Below are 25,128 nucleotides of genomic sequence, written 5' to 3'. Positions count from 1 at the left end.
TTAGAAAACAGAAGTGTATAAATCCATGACAGAGTCAAGGGATAAAAACCCTGCTGTTCCATCACAGTTAATTTGAAAAGCACAGCTTTAAACATCCCCTCTCCAGAACTAGAACCACAGTTTCTTTCTGAACATTCAAGTGACAGAAATTTTTTGGGGTTTTTTTTTTGGTGGTGGTGTTTTGTTTTTTTTTTGGTACTGGGGATCGAACTCAGGTCCTTGTGCTTGTGAGGCAGGCGGCAGAACCACTGAACTAAATCCCCAGCCCAGAAATTTTATATTGAAATAATTTACTATTTAGAAAGATCTTTTCTTTCTTTTTCTTTTTTTTTTTTTTTTTGTACTTGGAACTGAACCCAGAGTCAATCATGCACTTTACCACTGAGCTGCACCCTTAAATAACCTCTTTTTTTTTCCCCCTCAGTACTGGGGATTGAACCTTCGGCCTTCATTCTGAGCTACATTCTCATCCTTTTTTTAAGTTTTGAGACTGGGGCTAGCTAAGCTACCACATTGCCCGGGCTGGGCTCAAATTTGGGATCCTCCTACCTCAGTCTCCCAAAGTGCTGGGATTATAGGCATGGGCTACCATACCTGGCTATCCTTCCTTATTCTTGAACCCAAATTTTCTCCTTGTAGTTTTCCCCATTTAATTCTAGAGTAGGCCTATTTTATCTTCTCACTAGTCAGCTTTCCAAGTATCAAAGGACTGTTTTCCTATGTTTATCTTAGGCCCTTTTACCCAAACTAAATTTAGCTAGTTACTCTAATCATTCTTTTTTGTTGTTTTGCTTTGTTTTTGCTGGAAAAGGCAACACTTTTAATTGAAAAGTTTTTTGTTACCACATTTTACCTTGTTCATTACAACCTAGTGCTGCAGCAAGTCTGTTCATATTTGAACTAAATCTATGAAAAATAGCCAAATATCAGAAATTTCATAATGTTCATTCTAATATCTATTATACCGTATCCTAATCTGCACCTCTTTTTTGTCCACATGAATATTCAAAATAAATTTATTAAATACTTTTCTTAAAACACTGCGTGTAATTTAGTCATCTGGGTAGAGCTATAAAAATGGGAACAATTTGGCATGGGATGCAATTAATGAGCCTGTTTCTCTTTGAAAACTGGAATATTTGCCCACTTCTAGTATTTCTTTTATTCTGTGTGATTTAAAATTAACAATATGAGTCTCTGATTATATCTTATGTTTTTTACTTTACAAAAAGTAAAGCAGGAATGATTTTGCCAAGGAATAAAGTGAAGTCTGGGGAGTTGTATGATTGGCCTATTGTCAGAGGGTAACTCAGTAGAGATCCTCCACAAGATGAAGTTCCATACTTTTGGAAATTGAAAGTAATATATGCAGTAAGACTTATAGTAGACACATACAAATAATGGCAAGGTGATATAAATAGGTCACATTTAAATTTTTTTTTTTTTTGGTACTGGGGATTGAATTTAGGATCTTGCGCTTGCAAGGCAGGCACCATGCCACTGAGCTAAATCCCCGGCCTTGTGCACATTTTAAATTTTGAAACAAAGGAATACACATTCCAACTCTGATCCTAATAGGACATATGACAAGTCCCAGGATTTAATTTGGCAGTACTGTACAATGTTAACCTCAAGACCTCAAGGACTTTTAATTCTTCTGGCTAACTTTGAAAGATATAGAATAGGAAAATACAGTAATTGTTTAACTTTTCAAGGTAGTTTTATCCTTTGTGGTGTCTAGCTGATAATTGACATTGACTCTTATGCTAGAACTTTCTTTATCAGTAATTTTGTTTTTTAGAGACAGGGTCTTGCTCTGTAATTCAGGCTGGCCTTGAACTCACTGTGTAGCCCAGGCTGGCCTTGAACTCACTGTGTAGCCTAGGCTGGCCTTGAACTCACTATGTAGCCTAGGCTGGCCTTGAACTCCTAGCAGTCCTCCTCCCTCATCCTCCCAGTTCTGAGATTACAGGCCTACAACACCATGCCCAGTTTATCTGTAATATAAAAAGTTGAAGTAAATGACTTCCCAGGTTTTTCTCAGTTCCATAATCCATGATGCCTTTTACCATTAATTGCTAGAGCCAATAACCTCTTGTCTTAGTTACTTTTCTCGTTGCTGAAACAAAATACCTAGTACCTTCAGGTTAAAGGGGGAAAGGTCTATTTTAGCTCACAGTATATAGAGGTTTTAGTCCATAGTCGGGCTCCAAGGCAGGGCGGCATGGCAGAAGGACATGGCACAGGAGAAACAGTCCATGACAGGGCAGGCAGAAAGCAGTAAGTCTTCCTTCTATCCCTTTTTTATTCTATCCAGGCTACAAACCTATTGGTTGATGACACCTATACCCAGGGTAGGTCTTCTTTCTTCAGTAAATCTATCATAGACACCCAGAACTATACTAAACTAATGAGCGGACTAATCCAGTATCACACACCCATGATCTAATTACTTCCCCAAAGCCCCACCTATGAGTGTATGAGGCCTTGGGGGGACATCTAGATGTAAGGCATTATATCTCTAATAGAATCTTCTATACCCTACCAATGTGACTATTTGGGGGACACCTAGATATAATGCCATAACACCTCTAATAAGACCTTCTAGACCCTATCAGTGTGACTACCATTTATTGGAGACTTACTGAATACTAGGCATTGTACCTTGTGTTTTACACAACTAACTTTTAATCTCAAAAAAAACCTTCAAGATAGCTATTATTAACGTTATTTTCCATATGAGAAAACTGAAACCCATACAGAGTGGATAACAACTCAAGAACCCATTGACTGGTGGCATTGATTGGGGAAATCTATCTTAAATATGTGGACACTGAGGCTAGAGAAAGAGAATAAAGTCATGCCAAATAGTTGGGACTTTAATCTTGATAGTAATATATAGCTAGTAAATGACATAATCATTTTAGAACCATAACTGTGGTAACAGTTGTGTAGTAGGGTAAACTGGATGGAGGTCCAACAAAGAAAATATGATGGCCCAAGTTTCAGCATTCCAAGCATTGTTGATGACAAGAGGTTGATAAACATGCTAAGAATATAGAACCTAAAATGGATGATACTTCTGCAAGATGTAGTGAAAAAATTGTTGAGTCTACTGAGGCACCAGAATGTACTGAGTTTACAGCTAGTGGGGGACATACTGTTCATCTTGTGCCACTCCCAGTTTCAACTTTAGAGGGGATGAGGAGGAGTAGGAATGGTAGAGGAAGAAGTCAGAAACGTGTATGGTTTAATTGTGGAAATGCGATGTATGGGGCTCTAGCTAGTGCAGCATTATTGTTAACTTCGAGGTTAGAGGACCCTAACTAGAGACTGGAGGTGACTACAAGGTATCTGGTCTGGATACCTAGATTGGGAGTGGTGCTTTTAGCAGAGGTAGAGAAATAAGAATAAGAAGTAGTATATTTGAAAGAGACTGTAATGCATATAGTTTTAGAAATATTTACTTTAAAATACCTATGGAGTGGGGCCAACATTACCTTCATACCAAAACCAGGCAAGAAACACAAAAGAAACTGGATGTGGTGGCACACTCCTGTAATCCCAGCATTCAAGAGACTGAGGCAGGATCAATTTGAGGCCAGCTTGGGCTACATAATAAGTTCGAGACTAGCCCAAACTATATCGTAAGATCCTATCTCCAAAATAATAATAATAGTAATAATAATAATAATTGATAGTACTAGAAAAATTCAGTCCTTTTGTTGGGAGGGGGGGTCCTAGGGTTCAAACTCAGGGACTCACCATGTGCTAGGCCAACAGTCTACCAGTGGGTTATAGTACATACCTACCTCAGTCTGTTTTTATATTTTCAAAAATGTTCCTTTGTAGGTGAACTTGTGGATACGTGCGGTGTTATCAGCCCTGAATCTCCAGTTATCCGAAGTGGTTCTAATTTCACTGCATTCTGTGTGTTAAAGGAAAAATGTATGAGTATTTATGAAGTAAATGCTTCTCACATTATCTGGAAAGCAAACCGTGTTCTTATTCCTGAGGAGCAGTATACCGTCATAAACACAACAACATCCAGTGTCACCTTTACAAATAAAAGTTTATCAAATGTTCAACTTATATGCAACATTCTTGCATTCGGACAGATTGAGATGAATGTCTATGGAGTCAAAATGCGAGTAGGCTGTAAGTTTTGTTTTTATCTTATATCAGGGTTTGTCATGACTGTTGAAGTACATTTCTAAGCGTGTCTGCTAGCCTGCGTGAAAGGCAGTAATCACTGGGCTCAGTGACTTTTAGACATATTTTTTAAAACGTAAGCTTAGAGGTAGGACCTACATTTGCATTATTAATGTACAGAAATCCTGAAGATTAACACAGTTTTTATCTCTTTCCTGAAAGTCAAGCATTTGTCAGTTTTCCTGAAAAGTATTTTGACGTGAGCCCCCCAAATATATTGATTTGAAATCTCTGAATATATCTAGTACCTCTTAATTGCTAAGAAGATGCACACACTAAGTAGCTACCTGGAGAAGATGAATCAGTATTAAAGTCCTTCTGAAAGGTCATAGTAAAGAATATAAACTATAGTCCTAATGTGGGTTTTTAAATTTGTGCATCACCCAAACTTTATGATTTCAGCATTTGCTTTTCTTCCAGAAGAGTTTGGACCTGTAATCCCAACACTCAAGAGGCTGAGGCAGGAGGATCGCCTCAAGTTCAGGGCCAGCCTGGGCTACATAGTGAGTTCAGAGCCAACCTGAACTGCACAGTGAGACCCTGCCTCAAAAAAATAGTTTGGGAAAGTAGCATATAAATGAATCATTTTTTAATCTGTTTAATTGCTTCTTCTAATATAGGTTTTTAAAATATACCTAATGGAGAAATTGTTGATATTTTCATCTAGTTATAAATGAAAGTTGACTTTTATGTAGCAAGTTAATGTGAAACAAACTAGCAATAACAATTACGATAGAAAATATATATTACAGCCTGAAAAGCAGTTTAGGAGTTTGAATAGAAATCAACTTTTTAGTCACAAGTCTTTTATTGGATATAGTTTTGTTTTGGGTTTTTTTTTTCTATTTAATTTAGGTGTTTTAGGTCATATATAAATTGGATAATATTTGTGAATATAAAGGTTTTTGAAAATAGCTAATTATTTCATTTTAGTTCCTCCAGAAAAACCTAAAAATTTAAGTTGCATTGTGAATGAGGGGAAGAAAATGATGTGTCAGTGGGATCCTGGAAGGGAAACACACTTGGAAACAAACTTCACTTTGAAATCTGAGTGGTAAGTTATTTTTAAATTTCTTCTATGTCACATCTATTAAGTTAGACACTTTTGCCAGAACTTTTACTTTGCCAAACAATAATATTGAACGTAAATTTTTAAACGTTTTAAAATTTTATTTTGGGATATCTCAAATATGTATGTGAAAGTAGAAAAAGTTCTATAATAAAACCTTATCATTCACCTTCAACAATCAGCTCATGACCAATCTTCTTTGTATGTACTTCACCCCATGTTATCTTGAAGAAAATCTCATACATACTCCATTCATAAATATTTCAGTACCTATCTCTAAAAGATAAGGGCCTTAAAAAATCATAACCCATATCATTGTTAAAGCTAAATAATTTAAATACTTTAAAACCAGATTTTTAGTTAGTACTGTATTAATTTCCCCAGTTTGAATTGAGATCCGAGAAACTCTATACATTGCAGATTTATATTTCTTGTAAGTCTCTCTCTGTTTTGTTTGTTTTGTTTTGTTTTGTTTGAGACAGGGTCTCACTATGTAGTTCAAACTGGCCTTGAACTCACTATATAGCCTTGGCTAGCCTCAAACTTGCAGTAATCCTCCTACCTCAGCCTCCCCAGTGCTGGGATTACAGGCGTGCACCAGCAGGTCCAGTTTGATTTCATATAAATCTTAAATTCTAACTTAGGCCTGAGTCTCTCTTTTTTTGCTCTGCTGGAATTCAGTTTTTAACATGACTTTTAAACGTTATTCAGTTTGGGTGTGATATTTTTTCTCAAAAATATTTTATATAAGTCATATTTACTTTTGAGAGAAGTTGCCTGAGTTCAGCTAGGAGTTTGAGGAAACTTTCTGTCTTGATCCACTCTCATCTTCTAGCATATTGTGCTCAGCGAAAGCATATTGCATTCATACATAAGGTTAAGCTTCAACCCTACGCTCCTTGTCAGGAAGCTAACCTTACACACGAAGGGTTTTAAAGTACATTGCTGGGACATTAAGAAGTCTATTTCAGGAAAAGAGAAAAACAGTATAGTAGTTTCCCCTTATCCATGGGTTCAGTTATCAAATGGAGAATTCCGGAAATAAACAATTTCTAAGTTTTAAATTAAATACAGTTCTGAGTAGCTTAATGCAGTCTCAGACTGCTCCCCTCCATTCTGCCCAGCGTTTGACTCACCCCTCTGTCTGGCATATCTGTGCTCTATGTGCTGCCTGCCTGACACTCACTTGGTTGCTGTTGTAGTTATCAGATTGACTTTGGTGATATCATAGTGTTTGTGTTAAGTGACATTTATTGTACTTAATAATGCCCCCACAGCATGAGAGTAGTGATGCTGGCAATGTAGATATGCCAAAAAGAAGTTGTGTTGTGTTTCCTTTAAATGAAAAGATAAAAGTTCTCTAAGAAGGAAAGAAAAAATATGCTTGGGGCTGCTACAATCCATAGTAAAGAACAAATTTTTTATCTGTAAAATTGTTAAATTTGTGCTAGTTTTGCTTTCACACCTCAAACCACAAAAGTTACAGCCACAATGCATAATGAAAGCTTAGTTAATATGGAAAAGGCATTAAATTTGTGAATGGATGACATGAACAAAAAGCATATTCTGTTTGATGGCAACATGTTGCTCCATAAGAAAACTTCGGCAAGTGACACCAAGTCATTTACTACAAGTAAGGGATGCTTGTGCAGATTCAGGATTAGATGTGACTGCATCTGCCTATGAGGAAGCTGCTGCCACATTTCCAGCAAAGTTGAAGTTGACCAAGGAGAAGGGTTACCTTCTGGAAGAAGATGCCCATTAGAACCTACATTCATTAAGGTACAAAGTAGGCACCAGGGCATTAAACATAGAAGGACAGGACTTTAACTCTGTACTGTGTGACCACTCTTCAGGGCATATCATAAAGCCTAGTGTAGTATATGAGTGATAAACCTCTATGTTCTCATCAAAAACAAAAATTACCTGCCCTCTGGCAGCATAATCAGAAAATGTGGGTGACAGTCATATTGTTTGTGGAGTGCTTCCCGCAATTCTTTGTCCCAGAAGTAAAAAAAAAAAAAAAAAGGTCCTTGGAAGAGGAAGGGTTGGAATTTAAAGTCCTATTAATAATAAACAGTACATCTGCCCTTTTTGAATGTTTGCTATGAAAATGAAACAGCCAGGAATTTAGCTCAGTGGCACCGCACCTGCCTCACAAGCACAAGGTCCTGAGTTCAATCTCCAGTACGAAAAAAAAAAAGAAAATGAAACTGAGAAGTTGGTATTTTTGCCTCCAAATATAATTTTATTGTTTAACCCTAGACCAGAGAATCATTTGGTTTGTCAAGTCCCACATATGCCCACCTGGTATTTGATTACATCTAATTAGCAATTGATCCAGACTTTAAATTGCACGTAAAGCACTGTTGGAAATTATTCACCATTGGTAATGCAATAATGTTCATCAAAACTGCAGTGGGAGAATTAAAACTAGAAACTGTAAATACCTGCTGGAAGAATTTATGGAGTAAAGCTATGAGTGCTGTTAAAGGTTTCCCAGGGAAGTTGGAAAATCATTCATACTGCAGGATAATGTGAGAGATTTGCCAACATGCTTGATGAAGTAGAACAACATACTGAAGGGTGTTGAGAAATATTAACAAATGAGTAATTGGAAGAACTTGTTGAGTCATATATAGAGAAAGAAGGTAAAGAAGAAGAGACTGAAACAGAACCAGCAATGTAGACTTTGTAGAAATTTTCTAGTGTTTTGAATTGCACAGACATTAACAAATTTATGAACATACACCTCAGATGGAATATATTCCTTTATGTTCACCTCTGTGATCACCAAAGAATTAACAACCTCTTTAGCAACACTTTGGTGAGCAAAACAGAGACAACAACTTCTTATTACAATGTTCTTCCAAGAAAAAAGTCAACAATCAAAGATCCCCACCCATGAGTCTCATCTGCTCCAGACATTCTCATGGCTTGATGATCTATGATGAAACAGATGCTCCTCCTTCTGATTTAATCTTTGGAAGGTTCATAGCATCAGAACGATGTCTCACTGTGCCTGTGTCATTCACCTCACTTCATCTCCTTACATAGACATTGTATCATTGCACATCCTCACAAGGAAAAAGGTGAGTACAGTACAAGAAGATATTTTGAGAGAGACCACATTCGCATAACTTTTTATTACAGCATATTGTTAGGATTGTTGTTTTTATTATTGTTAATCTCATACTGTACCTAACTTATACATTAAATTTTATCATAGATACGTATGTATAGGAAAAACCATAGAGAGTTTGATACTAACTGAGGTATCAGGCATTCACTGGGAATCTTGGAACATTTCTCTGAATAAGGTGGGGACTACTGTAGTAGGATGACAAGGAAATAGATGAGCGGGGTAGAGCATGAAATTCTAAAGTACAGTATTTTTAAATTAAAATTTTGAAAATAATTTTAAGATATAGCGCAAACTCAATTTTAAAGAAATTTTTATTTTTATTTTGGTACTGGGGATCGAACTCAGGTCCTTGCGCTTTCGAGAAAAGTGGCGGAACCACTGAACTAAGTCCCTGGCCCAAGAAAGATTAATTTTAAGAAATGTTTATTTTTAGTGATTAATTTATTGCAAACTTTGCTGCAGCAGCCTGAGTCTCATCAAATTCTTTTCAAGTAACTTTTTCAAATCTAGTTTTAATGACTTCTTCCTTTTTTGTATTTAGGGCAACAGAGAAGTTTCCTGATTGTAAAGCAAAACCTGACACCCCCACCTCATGCACTGTTGCCTTTTCTCCCGTGTATTTTGTCAATGTGGAAGTCTGGGTAGAAGCGCAGAATGCCCTTGGGAAGGTTACCTCCAATCATATCAACTTTGATCCTATAGATAAAGGTATCTGTACTCCTGAATTTAAGAGTTTATTACAGTGGTTTATAAATTGTTTTTCAGATTTTAATTAATATAGAAAAAATTTAATTAGCTTAGTAATTTTTGCAGTCATTTAATCAACAGTATTAAATAAAACTTGGAAAAAGAAAAATAGCTATAACGATACTTTCAGCTATTTTCACTTTGAATGTTACATTCTGGTATATGTCCAATTCTTAGACATTTTATACCACTGCAGTTATAGTATGCTTGTTCCATTTTTATTCTTTTTAAAAATTTGATTTATCTTTGTCTTTTACTATCTGAACCAGAAAAAAAATATAACGAATATACTAAAATGACAAGGAAAAGCAAGTTTCTTTAGAAACCTTTTCATTTCATTTCCAAAGAAATCAGTTAATTTGGTAAGAATAAATGAATAGAGTATTGTAAAATAAAAATAAAGACTATATATTTGACTTTGTTTATAAAGTTGTAAAAGAAGGGTGGAGGGGGTGAAGGGAGGGCAGGGGAATGAGGAAGAAATAAGAACCAAGGTACGTCATGTAAAGGTACAAGATCCCAATGATGAATGTAACTATATTGTATATCTAAAATGTACCATTAAACTTAATGGGAAAAAATAAAATAAAGTTGTAAAAGATGATCAACATTAGTATTTATTTCATTCTTCAGTGAAGCCCAATCCACCTCATAATTTATCAGTGAGTAACTCAGAGGAGCTATCCAGTATCTTAAAATTAACATGGATCAATCCAAGGATTATGAATGTTATAAGACTGAAATATGACATTCATTATAAGACCAAAGATGCTTCAGCTTGGAGCCAGGTAAATTAAAAGTTACTGTTTATTCAAAAAGTCCTTATTGATCCTTCACAGTCATTTTCTGAAGGTCTTAAATTTATATGAAACTAGAGAAACTCAGGATGAGAGAGCATGCTCCAGAAAGGAAGCAGGGAAATAAACATGCTGATCTTACTTTTCGTCCATCACTCCTTTCTCCTTCTGGGGCCCCTCCTCCCATTAACTCATGGGAAGTTAGATGTAATGGAACCCACAAATGAAATCCATATGAGTCAGTGTGACATTAGAAAGAGTAGTGTGGAGGACAGAATGTAGATGTGGACAGCCCCATCAAGAAAAGTAAAAGCTATCCTGTGTTTCTGGCTATTATGGCAGCCCTCTCTATCTGACTCTCTTCTTTAAAGTTCTGACATCTTGTCTCTTCCTCTTGGAGCTCAGGATGGTAAGAGCTTCAGGCCCCAGAGCACTAACTGCACTGAGGAGTCCCCCCCACTCTTGCCCATAGTCATTTGACTAAGCCTTCCTTGAATTAATGCAAACCTAGTGACTTTACTGATTTTGACTGCTCTTTGACTTGAATTTATCTCTCTAGAGATTACTTTATTAGTCTTGTTTCATTAAATTGGTTTCTAAAATTATACAATTTAGAAATTCTTATTTTAACTGGAATTTTTTCATTGTTCTTGCACATTTGCTTTATTATCAGATTCCTTCTGAAGATACAGCAACAACCCGAACTTCATTCACTGTCCAGGACCTTAAACCTTTTACAGAATATGTGTTTAGGATTCGCTGTATGAAGGAGGATGGAAAGGGCTTCTGGAGTGACTGGAGTGAAGACGCAAGTGGGATCACATATGAAGCGAGTAAGTAAATAAGTCTACAGAGATAGAAAGCTAGTGGAGCTCTGGCTGTGAATGTGTCTGGTTTTTTTTTTTCTTACCCTTAAGTTCTTTTATTGGTACATTTTAGGTATACAGTATGTTTACATTTGTCATTGGGTGCTTGTACCTGTACGTGGTGTATCTTGGTTCTTATTCCCCATTACCTGTGCGCCCTTCACCCCCTCCACCCTTCCCTATTTACATAGACTTCATTTCCATTTTTTTTTTCTTTTCTCATAATTTTTCCTTTCCTTTCTTTCCTTTCCCCTTCCCTTCCCATCACCCCTACCATGGAGATACCTCAAAGAACTAGGACTAGAGGTCCCATTTGACCCAGCTATTCCCCTGCTGGGTATCTTCCCAAAAGAGTTAAAAGAATCATACCACAGTGATATATGTGCACCCATGTTCATAGCAGCACAGTTTGTAATGGTTTGGGTGGTTTTTTTGTTTTTTCTTTTGGTACTGGGGATTGAACTCAGGTCCTTGCACTTGCAGAGCAGGCAGGCAGTAGAACCACTGAGCTAAATCCCTGGCCCTATCTGGTTTTAATGTATAGACCTCATTGTTGCTTTGATAATCAAATGCATTATTGATGGTATAAATAAATTTGCTTTCTAATTAAATTATCATGGAGGGATATCTTGGTTGGGATCACAAAATGGAATTAACTTTTGATAACTCTAGAACATTTTATTCAAGGAGAGTGGTCCAGGGACTCATAACTTGAATAATTAAAAGTCATACTAGTTAACAAAATATACCTTAAGTCCTCACTCTCAAAAAGATATTTGTGTTGGGCCGGGGATTTAGCTCAGTGGTTTTGCCGCCTGCTGCGCAAGCACAAGGACCTGAGTTTGATCCCCAGTACCAAAAAAAAAATATTTGTGTTATAAGTTTTATTCACTTTTTTTCTAGCAGTACTTGATAAGTCACTGATAAAGGAGTGATCTTGGATTTGGGTTAGTTGGTTGATTTTCTTTTTCCCCCATAGATAATATAACATATATAGTAAAGACTACAGAAGACACAAAATGGTAGATAGTCTAAAGTACGATTCCCTCCACAAAGCAGTGAACATTACTAAAATATCTTTTTGTTTTCAAATTTCATTTTTTTCTATAATTATTAGTTTATATTAATTTTATAAACAGGTTTATTGTGGCATTTTTAGATATACATATTTTGATCATATCCATCCCTCTTTTCCCCGATCCCTCTAATTTTGTCTCATAGTCTCCCTTCTACTTTCATAACATTATTAATGTGTTATGTACTTCTTGTGACCTGCAAATATTTATTTTTGAACCTTTTTCTATTCATGGTCCTACCTTTTAATTCTCAATGGCAGTAGCTACAGCTTAAAAGCCTCACCTGCCACCTGTGTCCCTTCACTTCAGTTCTGCTAGAGGTTTAGGTCATTATTTGAATTGAGAATGCCAAAGGAAGAAAAGTATCCTTCTCCTCTAAGAATTTTCCTCTCTCTTGTAAATACCAAGAAATATATGAGAAGCCCAGCATATAAATAAAGTAAAAAATAAAAGACAACAGTAAAAAAAGAGAGAAAGAAGTTATTGTAATCCAGAATGACAATATATCTAAAAGTGTACCTTGATTTAGTATAATTGTCATATGCGTTTTATGTCTTTTTGGCCTGTTAGTCTGGCTGTTAATTTGTATTTATGATAATTAACTTGATAGGAACTTGTAAAACAAGTAAATGAATCTGATGCTGGCAGAAAAAAATTTAAAAGATGGGTTGAGGGGGAGAATTGAGATGTGTTATGTACATATACAAGTTCCTCACAATGTAGACCAAACAAAAATTAAAAAGAAAAAGTAGAGAGATCTTGCTAAGATGAGAAAATATCTCCAAGTGAACTAAACAGAAATAAGCATGCAACATGAACAGCTGGAAAGAAGCTGGAAAGAACTAATAGAAGGTTACCAATGTGCTATTGGATGACTGACTCAAGAGTAAAGCTTATACTACCTCATACAGAAACCCAGAAATTTCTGAATATTGTCCTGTAAAAAAACTGGTGATAACTTTATGTTGATGTCTTATAACATTTTAATTAGATTAGAAGCTATCTTTGTTATTGTTTTAAAAACGGAAGACCTGCAGTGAGAAGGTCCAGGTTCAATCCCTAATAACACATGCATGCACATGCATAGAGAGAGACGAATGAATGAATGAATGCATGTATGCATGCACGCATGCATGCATGCCGGGAATGCAAGCAGTCTTGCTAGTTCTGATTTGGGTATCTTTAGTTAGGTTACTTTGGCTTGACCAAGAATTCTTAAACTGAATTTCTTAAGGCCTTTAGAGATACCTGGGCCCATGTAGCAAAGTTCTTGAAACACTCTAATATAGGCAAATTATTATGATTAGCGTTTCCATTTTTCAGGTGTAAGGGAATATACTCTTAGTCAAAGCAAAGAGATCTTCAAAGCCAAAAATGTTATGAACTACTAGACAAAGTATGTCTTAAAGTTAGAAAATGAAACCTGTACGTTCTCTTTTTGTTAAGGAAATATATCTGGCCCATGAAATTGTCTTCATAATTTCATGTTCTTTATTTCATTTGAGTGCTGCACTGTACTCATGTATACATTTATTTGAATCTCCTTTACTAGCATCCTTCCTGATCTACCTTTCTTCTATTTTTGCTTATCATTGCCAGAACATCACTGCTTAGATTTTATTCAGATCCTGTCATATTCTCTTCAATTCTGTGTTTGCAATTATACTTAGAAAAGTTTTGAAAAATTACTTGACAGTACAGGAATTTTTAAAGTGTAACCAAGTGGTCCCTCTTTATCTGCAGTTTTGCTTTGTGATTTGTTGCACGTGGTCCAAAACTATGAAATGGAAAGTTCCAGAAATAATTGAAAAGTTTTAAAATAAATTTTTATTATGGTATAGTGATACAATTGTTTTATTATTCTTGTTTATCTCTTAATGTGCATACTTCTAAATTAAAACTTTATTATGAGAATGTATAGAAAAAACATAGTATGTGTAGGATTCAATACTCTCCAGAGTCCCAGGCATCCATGGGGGTCTTAGAACACTTCCCTCCAAAGATAAAGGGCAACTACTGTACTGGTATTTGACATTTACATTACATCACTTTGAATTATCCCAACATAAAGTAATAGACATATGACATGGCTATATTTATTTAATTTTTTACATTATGTATATCGCACACATAAGGGCTTTAGGCATGTATTTATGTATGATTTTTCAAGTTGATATTTAGCAATAATTAGTATCAGCTGATTTTTATTTCATTTTTATTTTATCATTGGTAAACACTTTACATTAAAAAGCGTTCCTGTCTTTTAAAATTTTATTTATTTTATTTGTGATGCTAAGGGTCAAACCCAGGGCTTCAACCACTGAGCCATACCACTTTCCCTGTCTTGTCTCTAAAAAAAAATCAATAGTGTCAACTGATTTATCAAAATTATTATAAATATAATTGCAAGATATTGTAGTCAGTAGAATAAGAGAGGATTTGAATAAAGTCTAAGCAGTAATGTGTTAGTCATGAAGAGGCAATTATAAATGACAAAACAGAACAGGTCAAGCAGATCAGGAAGGCTGGGAAAGAGGCTGCCAGCACAGAGACTAATAAAATAGTTATGTACATGAATACAGTGCTGCATCTAAACAGAATGAAGAACGCAAGATTATTAAGAATTAAGTTGGGGCCAGGGATTTAGCTCAGTGGTTTCGCTGCGTACTGCGCAAGCTCAAGGACCTGAGTTTGATCCCCAGTACCAAAAAAAAAAAAAAAAAAGAATTAAGTGCTGCCTTTTTAGTTATTACTTAGAATACATTTGTATGTTTATAATTTTGAAGTTACAGTTGCATTATAATACAGGCCATATGTGAGGCTGAGGTGGGAGGATTGCTTGAGCTCAGGAGTTTGGGGCCAGGCTAGGCAACATAGTAAGACCCTGTCTGAAAAAAATAAAATAAAACTGGCTGGGCATGGTGGCACATGTCTGTAATCCCAGCACTCAGAAGGCTGAGGCAAGAGGATCGAGTTTGAGGCCAGCCTGTGCTAAATAGTGAATTCAAAGCCAGCCTGAAGTACACAAGGGAGACCCTATCTCCAAAACAAATACTAATAAAATAAAACTGTCTTGTTTACTTACATGATCAAGCTATGATCCTGACTAAAAGAAGACCCAGGCATATTTTCTTGGGATGGGAAAATGCTGCCATAAAGAATTAAAGAAACCATATAAATTGAAGGGCAGGAATGTTAAGAAAAAAAGAGGAGCCGGAGATTTAGCTCAGTGGCACAGTGCCTGCCTCGGCCCAGGGTCCTAAGTTTGATCCCCAGTACCAAAAAAAGAAAAAAAGAATAATTTATAGGATTTATTGTATTGTTTAGATTACTTTTTTTAAAAAGTTTGTGTTTTCTTTAGGACCATCCAAAGCACCAAGTTTCTGGTATAAGATAACATCCCATACTCAAGGCTCTAGATCTGTACAGCTCATATGGAAGGTAAATAAAAAATCACATTTATATTCTTTTATATAAATACATTTTAATGGTATTATCAGTACAGGTTTTTTTAGCACTTCAATTTTTATTCATCTTAAATCAAGAAAGCACTTGATAACTATATTTAATAAATAGAAACACAAAGCTTTAGACTAGAAAGAGGTCAGGTTCATAATCTGCAGATAACCCCTCATAGGACTTCAGCACATTTCTGTGAGAACATAAATTCTGTACAAAGAAGAGCTCTGTTCTGTACTTCATTGAATTTACCAAGGTATTTCATAGAAAATAATTGATAAAGGTTTGGGGTAATCAAAATGTGTGCTAATAAATTGATACTTGTACATGAGTTGATCATACAAAGAAAAGTAGGGAGAAAAATACTCAAGCATAAACAAACAGTACAGGCGAACATAGCCTCAGTGCAGAATTCTGTGCAGAATGAAAAGATAACAGTGGTGCTCCTTGCCTTCCTTCAGTTGAGGTCATACTTTTACTCTTCCTTCAGTGAATACCGCATTACTTTAGTACTGAGTGCAAAGTAAGTGTGCCAGTCCCTTCCATTTAAATGTTTAAAGGGTTACTATAATGGCAGAATTTGTGAACTTAATTCAAGATTCATAATACAATTTTTTGAAATAAACTTTTATTACAGCCACTGCCTCCTTTTGAAGCTAATGGGAAAATCTTGGATTATGAAGTGACTCTAACAAGATGGAAATCACGTTCACAAAATTACACAGTTAATGACACAGACTTGACAGTAAATCTCACAAATGATCGCTATATAGCTACACTAGCAGCAAGAAATCTGGTCAGCAAATCAGATGCATCTATTTTAACTATCCCCGCCTTTGACTTTCAAGGTATGTGTCTTTGAGATGGATCCTGATTCGTGGATGAATAAAGATGTTTAGGTATGGACAGGAATCCCATTAGAAAAACAAATACTCTTAAGATTATCTCCTCACTATCAGGGATGATCATATTTTTAGAAATCAGCAGGCAACTTTTATCAAATGTGTGAAGTACTTTTATCCCTGTGTGGCTCCCTTAAACTTTGCAGTAAGCTACTTAATTCATTTAAGCATCTTCTGATTACTTACCTGTTTTTTGAAATATTTCAAAGTTTTGAGAACTTTCTACGCTATGACTTAAATATATTGTTTATAGCTTTCGAAGAGGACAAAATAGCAGTTGCAAAATAAAAACATTTGAAGAATTTGGGGAAGGCAAGGATCTAACTTTAAAAATAAATTGACTCCACAGATGTAAGTTATAAAGTACTTTTATAAACCACATACCACATGTGGTGGCACATGCCTATAATCCCAGCACTCTGGGAGGCTGAAACAGGAGGATGGCAAATTTAAAACCAGCCTGAGCAACTTAGCCACTTAGTGAGACTCTATCTCAAAATAAAATTTTAAAAAGCTGGGGCTGGGGAGAGGAACTGAGGATGTTCAATCCCCAGTACCAAAAAAATAAAGTATTTCTGTTCATGGAAAAGCATGTTACATGCTACAAAACTTGATAAATCATGAGTTTTGGAAATGACTATAAAATACTGAAATTTCAAATTTGTGTTATTTTACTATGTTGGCATCTTGTTTTAAAGCTACTCACCCTGTAACAGACCTTAAAGCATATCCCAAAGATAACATGCTTTGGGTAGAATGGACTCCTCCAAGTAAAGCTGTAAGGAAATACATTGTTGAGTGGTGTGTGTTGTCAGATACATCACCCTGTATCCCAGACTGGCAGCAGGAAAGCAGTACCATCCGTCGCACCTATTTAAGAGGTAAACCTGACCAGATGTGCTTAAGTTAATATTCTTCTTCTAACCCATTTGGGCAGATTTTTCTTTTGCAAATTCTTTTCTGGTTTATAAGCATTGTGGTCAAAAGGCCCAATTATTGTAACCCCACCAATTCTAGATATGTGACTCTTAGCACGTCAGTCTACCCTTTCTGAACTGCATTGTCAGTAAAGAAACATAAGAACAGTAGAAAGAAACATTGAACAGTAAAGAATATAAGAAGAATTCACCTTTGGTACTGATTGGTTATCATGTACCTCATATAACTTCCTCATCCTTCAGACAGGAAAATAGTTCCCTGGAGCATCTCGATGACTTGTTTAACTGTTTATAGCCATTGAGCAGGGGAAGCTGAACCAGAGCACAGGTTTCCTCATGTCTTTCAATTAGAAGAACTAACAAAAGATAGAAAGTAGTGATATTGTGGAAAATGGATAATTCTGTATGGTCAACTACTTATGTGACTGTAAAGTAATATAAAAGCTTTAAAGGAGCCAGGGATTTAGCTCAGTGGTTCTGCTGCCCGCCTTGCAAGCGCAAGGTCCCAAGTTTGATCCCCGGTACCAAAAGAAAAAAAAAAGCTTTAAAGGAAGAGCAAAAACATTGAGTGTGTAAGTGGCTTTTCTTTTTAATAAAGGGTAATTATTAGAACTCAGCTGTAGTGTGATTAGAGAAGAGTCTGAATCAAAGAAATACCTGTCATAAAAGTTTTGAACTTTATTCATAAAGTAGACTATTTGGCTTTTACTAAGATACTATTTAATACACAGTTTTAATGTGCTTTGGTTGTCTAGTTTCTCAACCTTATTGAATAAAACCATGGTGGAGCCAGAGAGGAGCCAAATTGGCAGTAACTAGACAGTGTGAATGAGACCAGACATTAAGGCCTCTGTGCTCAGAACTTCTGAAAACAGGTGTTGCAGCAACAGTTGAAAATCGTTCATTTCTTAATATGGTATTTAGAAGTGGTAAAATTACTCTTCTAGAAGATGAAGGCACATATAGTTAAGGAAATAGTTCTGTTAAAGTACTAAAGTAGTAAGAAGCCCCTTTTCTGAGATGGACAGAGAGTATGCTTTATACAAGAAAGAAAAATGTTACTGTTTGCATGCTAAAAGAATAGATGGCTTTACTCTTAAGTGAAATAAATAGGACACATGTATAAATACCGAATCATTTCTCTGGTGTGAGAAACAAAGTGTAAATAAGGATCAAAATGTATAATTGATAATGTGAAATAGGAAGAAAAAGTCTGAAGAAAGGGGTGGGGGAAGTGGGTGGAGTAGGGGAAAGGAAAGAAGGGAAAGGAAAAATTACGAGAAAAGGAAAAAATGGGAAACAAAGTCTCTGTAAATAGAGAGGGTTGGAGGGGATGAAGGGAGGCCAGGGGAATGGGGAAAAATAAGAACCAAGATACGTCATGTAAGGGTACAAGTTCCCAATGATGAATGTAACTGTATTGTATGCCTAAAATGTACCAGTAAACTTAATGGGAAAAAAAAGAATAGATGGCTTGATAATTTGAAGGGATTATAAATAAAAGAAGTACTGCATTTAAGGTAATTTTTTTAACTGTAGGGATAATAGCACTAATTCTTTTTTTCCAATTCTTCTGACAAGCCAGGTCCATTAGTGCATTTCCCTACGTCTTACTAGGGGTGTTGTGCTCATTAGGGAGCTTGAGGAGAATTAGGTATCTAAGAGTTGTCAAATTCTAAGCAAGACCAGAATAATTTGAGATCTTGTTTTATATATAAATCCTGAATATAGACACAATCACCTCTTGGATTAACAATATAAATATTTTTACCCACTATATTAAATTGCTTTTATAAACAGTTTCACTCTGTTAAGCTTGAGTCCAGTACACAAGAGGCAGTGCTAACTCAGAAAAGTGCAGTTTTAAAAGAAAACTAATTGCCATGATATTGTACTACAAATACAAATAATGAAATTAATTTGAATTTTTTTATAGGAAAAAAAAAATACTTACTCTCTTGTTTGTACTTTAGGGAAACTAGTGGAAAGTAAATGTTACTTGATAACAGTCACTCCAGTGTATGGTGACGGACCAGGAAGCCCTGAATCTACAAAGGCATACCTTAAACAGGCTGGTAAGTTCAAGTGCCTTTTCTTTGAAGAATATGGTTTAGCAGTAAACACATTTTATGTCTGAAATAAGGATACATTTCATGTTCAAGTAATTTTGGTCTAAGTAATTTTCTAAATTCTACTGCTTTTCATTTAGAAAATACATTTGTTCTGTTACAGCACCTTCCAAAGGACCTACCGTTCGGACAAAAAAAGTGGGCAAAAATGAAGCTGTCTTAGAGTGGGACCAGCTTCCTGTTGATGTTCAGAATGGATTTATCAGAAATTATACCATATTTTATAAAACCAGCAATGGAAATGAAACCGGTAATAAAAATCATCAGTTATTTCAGTTTTTTCTTAAGTTTTAAAATATTTAATTTGTACCTTAGTATATCGTAAATCTCATTATAGTATATATTATCCTCAGCAGACAGCTGTAAATATTTCTTATGGTTGTGTTTATGGCTCTATTTTTTTCTCTTATTTATGTTTTTTTTTCAATAAATTTTATTTTAGTCCATTCCCCCCCTCAAGCCCCCTGCTGTCCCTGTGTACCAAAGCTCTGTTTGCATTTTTTCCTTCTATTTTCACTTTTTTCTTGGCCTGTCCTTCCTTTTCTATTAAAAAAATATGGTGGTGTGCTTACAGAAGAATATTAGAGTTATAAAGGTTGTTTTTCAAGAAAAATATTTTTATTCCTTTTTAATGCTTTCACACATGTGTGTCCTATTTATTTCACTTAGAAGTATTGCCTCAATGTGCATCCACTTAGCTATAAATGTCTCTAATTTCTCGTTTTTTATGGCTGAGTAGTACTCCATTTTATTAAAAAACTACATTTTCTTTATCTAGTCTCCAGTTGATGGGCATTTGGGCTGTTTCCAAGTTTTAGCTATTACTAACTGTGCTGCTATGAACATGGGTGCACATATATCACTGTGCTATGATTCTTTTAATTCTTTGGGGAAGATCCCCAGCAGTGGAATAACGGGGTCAAATGGGAGTTCCAGTCCTAGTTCTTTGAGGTATCTCCATACTGATTTCCACAGTGCTTGCACCAGTCTACACTCCCACCAGCAGTGGAGCAGGGTTCCTCTTTCCCCACAGCCCCGCCAGCATTGGTTATTGGTTGATTTCATGATAGCAGCCATTCTTTCTGGAGTGAAGTGGAATCTCAGCGTTGTTTTCATTTGCATCTCTCGAATGACCAGTGATGTTGAACATTTTTTCATGCATTTATAATGTACCAATTATTAGAATGAATAATCGATAATGCAAAATAGGAAGAAAAGGTCCAAAGGGGTAGGGGTAGTGGGAGGGGCAGGGGAAAGGAAAGAATGGAAAGGAAAAAATGATGAGAAATGGAAAAAATGGAAATAAAGTCTTTGTAAATAGGGAAGGGTGGAGGGCGTGAAGGGAGGGTTAGGAATGGGGAAATAATAAGAACCAAGATGCATTATATAAAGGTACAATTCCCAATGAGAAATGTAATTGTGTTGTATACCTACAATGTACCAATAAAAGAATTTAATACAAAAAAAAAATACTTTCACAGTGCCTGATAACAGGAAAGAGGAAGCAAAAACATTGAATAAAGCACAGGAATTTTTTTATTTCTTGCAGCTGTGAATGTAGATCCTTCCCACACAGAATATACATTGTCCTCTTTGACTAGTGACACATTGTATATGGTACGAATGACAGCATACACAGATGAAGGTGGAAAGGATGGTCCTGAATTCACTTTTACTACGCCAAAGTTTGGTAAGATATAATAAAATTTGATTTTTATTTCTTTGTTTTATATTTAGAGTAGAAATGGACTTAGTATTCTGAAGTACTGTTTTAAAGCGTGCCTTTAGGGAATAGGAGTGTAGTTCAGAGATAGAGCACTTAGCATGCACACAGCTCTGGCTCAATCCCCAGCACCACTTACTGCCAGAAAAAGAGTGCACCTTTGGATTCATAAAACTGAAGTAGTCATAAATTGTGATTTTTATATTGTTCATCTGGTTTCATGTTTTCTCACCTTTTTATTGTTTTATTAACTGTTTTTGACTGAATTTGCCTATATCTAAATCCCAGAATAATTTACATATCTTTCTAAGTGAGTTCATTTTTCCCTAGGGTGGGTATAGTTGCTTTCCCACTTCTCTACTGTTGTTTCTTCTTTTATAGACAGGTTACCGGAAAAACTAGTTCACTGTGGAATCTCCACTTCCTACCTGCAGTTCATCTTTAACTTAATGAGATCAGGCTTCCAAACACATCACTCTTTGACAACTTTATTTATTTTTTCCCCCATTAAGTTTATTGGTACATTTTTGGTAGAAAATACAGTTACATTCATCATTGGGATCTTGTACCATTACATGAGTCTCTTGGTTCTTATTTTTTTTCCCCTTCCCTTGCCCGCCCTTCACCCCCTCCAACCTTCCCTATTTGCAAAGACCTTGTTTCCATTTTTTTTTCCTCATCCCATATTTTTTCCTTTCCCTTTTTTCCCTTCCCCTACCCCTCCCAATTCCCCTGCTCCTTTAGACCTTTTCTTCCTGTTACACAATGTCAGTTATACATTTTTTAAATTACAATATTAAGATCTAGGAGACATTACCACAGATTTTACAGAATTTAAAAGGATATAGAAAGCGTATTATTATAAAAATCTTTTTTGAAATAAATTTGACAACTTCTAAGAAGTACCTTGAAAGACAAATTAATGAAAATAACTCTGGAGGAAATATAAAATTTGAATAGCACCTATTAAAGAAAGTATATTCCTAGCTTGAAAACCTACCTATATGACAACAGCAGGCTCATAAACATTTTAACTGATAAATTTTATCAAACAAAGCAGATAAAAGAAGGAACACTTCTCCCCTCATTTTAGGAACTCAACATTGTGCTAATCCTAAAACTAGATAAAGATAATAGAAGAAAAAAGTATGAACATAGATAGAAATTTGTTTAACAAAACAAACTATTGGAAGTCAGATCTGGCAGGATGTAGAAAGTGGTTTTGTTATAGGGATGGCAGTGTTGATTCAGCATTGGAAGATCCACCCCCAAAAGTCATCATTTTAACAGAGGAAAGGAAAAAGCCATATGATCCTGTCACTAGTTGGAGAAAAAGTATTGGACTAAATTCTACAACTGTTCATGGTAAAAGCTATCAGGAGACTAGAAGTAGAACAGAAACTTCTCAACAGATCAAAGACATGTACTCCATACTTCCAGTGAGAACGCCTTATATAAATGGAGAAGATACAATGCTTTCTCCTTAAGGTGGGGAACAAGGGCAGATATGCTTACTCTTTATCTGTCAATTAAACTTTGAAACCTAGTCCCCACCAAAATAGCCTGGCAATAAAATGACACAACTAGGATAGGATTGGCATGGCAGAAACAAAATCTTTATATGTAGATGAAATGATCATCAACAGAGAAAATACTAAGAAATCTCTAGGAGCCCCTAGAACTTGTACTTGAATTTAGCAGGATTAGAAAACACAAGGTATATATAAAAATTCAGGGCTGTGTATACTTGCTATAAATGAAGAATTGGATATTGAAATTTAAAAGTTATGTAGGAGTACAAAGGACCTAGAAAAGTTAAAAACAAAATAAAAAATGTTTTTTTTGTTTTGTTTTGTTTTTGTATTCTTTTATTGGTACATTGTAGGTATACAACACAATTACATTTCTCATTGGGAATTGTACCTTTACATAATGCATCTTGGTTCTTATTTTTTCCCCATTCCTAGCCCTCCCTTCACGCCCTCCACCCTTCCCTATTTACAAAGACTTTATTTCCATTTTTTCCATTTCTCATCATTTTTTCCTTTCCGTTCTTTCCTTTCCCCTGCCCCTCCCACTACCCCTACCCCTTTGGACCTTTTCTTCCTATTTTACATTATGAGTTATTCATTCTAATCATTGGTACATTTTAGGTATACAACATAATGACATTCATCATTGGAAATTTGCACCTTTACATAGTCTCTCTTGGTTCTTATTTTTCACCCTTGCCCAGCCCTCCCTTCAACCCCTCCAGTCCTCCCTATTTACAAAGATTTTGTTCCTAGTTTTCCATTTTCTCATATTAATCCCATTCCCTTCTATCCTTTCCCCTAGCCCTCCCACTTCCTTCCCCTTTGCCCCTTTTCTTCCTATTTCACATTACCTATTATACATTTAGTCCTTATTTACACTTTCAGTTTCTCACACCTGAGAAACTATTCGGTATTTACACATGTGTGTCCTATTTATTTCACTTAAGAGTATTGCCTCAGTGTGCATCCACTTAGCTATAAATGTCTCTAATTTCTCATTTTTTATGGCTGAGTAGTACTCCATTTTATAAGAAAACCACATTTTCTTTATCCAGTCTCCAGTTGATGGGCATTTGGGCTGTTTCCAAGTTTTAGCTATTACAAACTGCACTGCTATGAACATGGGTGCACATATATCACTGTGCTATGATTCTTTTAATTCTTTGGGGAAGATCCCCAGCAGTGGAATAGCGGGGTCAAATGGGACTTCCAGTCCTAGTTCTTTGAGGTATCTCCATACTGATTTCCCCAGTGCTTGCACCAGTCTACACTCCCACCAGCAGTGGAGCAGGGTTCCTCTTTCCCCACAGCCCCACCAGCATTGGTTATTGGTTGATTTCACGATAGCAACCATTCTTTCTGGAGTGAAGTGGAATCTCAGCATTGTTTTCATTTGCATCTCTCGAATGACCAGTGATGTTGAGCATTTTTTCATGTATTTATTTGCTATTTCTACTTGTTTGTGTGAGAAATGTCTGTTCATTTCAGATGCCCATTTTTGGATTGGGTCTTTAAATTTGGGAGGTCTGATCTTTTTAAGTTCTTTATAGATTCGAGATAGTAGACCTTTGTCTGAGGAAGAGCAGGTGAAGATTTTTTCCCACATTGTGGGTTGTCTCTTCACACTGCTGGTGGTTTCTCTTGCTGTGCAGAAGCTTTTTAATAAGGAGAGATCCCATTTGTTGATTGTTTGTGCTAGTTCACGGGCAACTGAGGTTTTGTTCATAAAATCTTTTCCTACACCAATGTCTTCAAGGGTTCTACCTAACCTCTGTTCCAACTGGTTCAGAGTTTCTATTTTAATATTTAGAGCTTTAATCCATTTTGATTTTAGTTTAGTGCATGGTGAGAGATATAGGTCTAATTTTAATCTTTGGCAAGTTGAAGCCCAATTTTTCCAGCACCATTTATTAAAGAGGCTATCTTTCCTCCAGTGAGGGTGTTTGGCTCCTTTGTCGAAGATGAGATGGCTGAGTGTGTCTGGCGTTGTTTCTGCATCTTCTAATCTGTTCCACTGGTCCTCAGGTCTGTTTCTTTGCCAGTACCATGGTGTTTTTATCACAGTAGCTTTGTAGTAGAGTTGCAGGTTGGGGATTGTGATACCCCCTGCCATGTCTCTGTTACCTAGAATTGCTTTTGCTATTCTGGGTCTCTTCTTGCTCCAAATGAATTTAACAAAAACAATGTTGGAATACGTTTAGTACCTAATTTTAAGACTTCTTCTAAAGCTACAGTAATCAAGGCAGTGTTGGTGTAAGGAAAGACATAGAGATCATTTGAATAAAACAGAGAATCTAGAAATAGAACCACACATATATGGTCCACTGAGTTTTGAAAGATTATTTAACATTAGCATTTTATAGAATATAAACTCAATTCAAGAGCCGAGGAAGAGATAGTGTTTTCTGCAAACAGCACTAGAATGCCTGGTATCTGTATATAAAAAATTAACCTCAACCCTTTTTTTCCATACATGAAAATAACTTGAAGGGATCTATGAACCTAAATAAGAAAGCCTAAAAATATAAAA

At 35.8% G+C, this 25,128-nt stretch overlaps 1 protein-coding gene across 4 annotated transcripts in view; it reads left to right on the top strand.

Moving 5' to 3' along the window:
* Il6st (interleukin 6 cytokine family signal transducer) overlaps positions 1 to 25,128 on the top strand; it is a 56,728-nt gene that overhangs the window by 18,987 nt on the left and 12,613 nt on the right. For all 4 annotated transcript variants that reach the window (XM_087189399.1, XM_087189402.1, XM_087189400.1 and 1 more), the window contains 11 exons: positions 3,853 to 4,158; positions 5,146 to 5,266; positions 8,968 to 9,134; positions 9,807 to 9,961; positions 10,644 to 10,803; positions 15,274 to 15,353; positions 16,009 to 16,219; positions 16,972 to 17,154; positions 19,185 to 19,286; positions 19,444 to 19,590; positions 20,890 to 21,030. In XM_087189399.1, coding sequence (XP_087045525.1) covers positions 3,853 to 4,158; positions 5,146 to 5,266; positions 8,968 to 9,134; positions 9,807 to 9,961; positions 10,644 to 10,803; positions 15,274 to 15,353; positions 16,009 to 16,219; positions 16,972 to 17,154; positions 19,185 to 19,286; positions 19,444 to 19,590; positions 20,890 to 21,030 — 1,773 coding nt within the window. The remainder of the gene's footprint in view (positions 1 to 3,852; positions 4,159 to 5,145; positions 5,267 to 8,967; positions 9,135 to 9,806; positions 9,962 to 10,643; positions 10,804 to 15,273; positions 15,354 to 16,008; positions 16,220 to 16,971; positions 17,155 to 19,184; positions 19,287 to 19,443; positions 19,591 to 20,889; positions 21,031 to 25,128) is intronic.

This window comes from Heterocephalus glaber, unplaced genomic scaffold (genome assembly GCF_053883595.1).
Source record: "Heterocephalus glaber isolate CG9 unplaced genomic scaffold, H.glaber_assembly_v1.0 deba00001538, whole genome shotgun sequence".
Taxonomy (NCBI): Eukaryota; Metazoa; Chordata; class Mammalia; order Rodentia; family Bathyergidae; genus Heterocephalus; species Heterocephalus glaber.
This window is presented reverse-complemented; position numbering and strand designations above follow the sequence as displayed.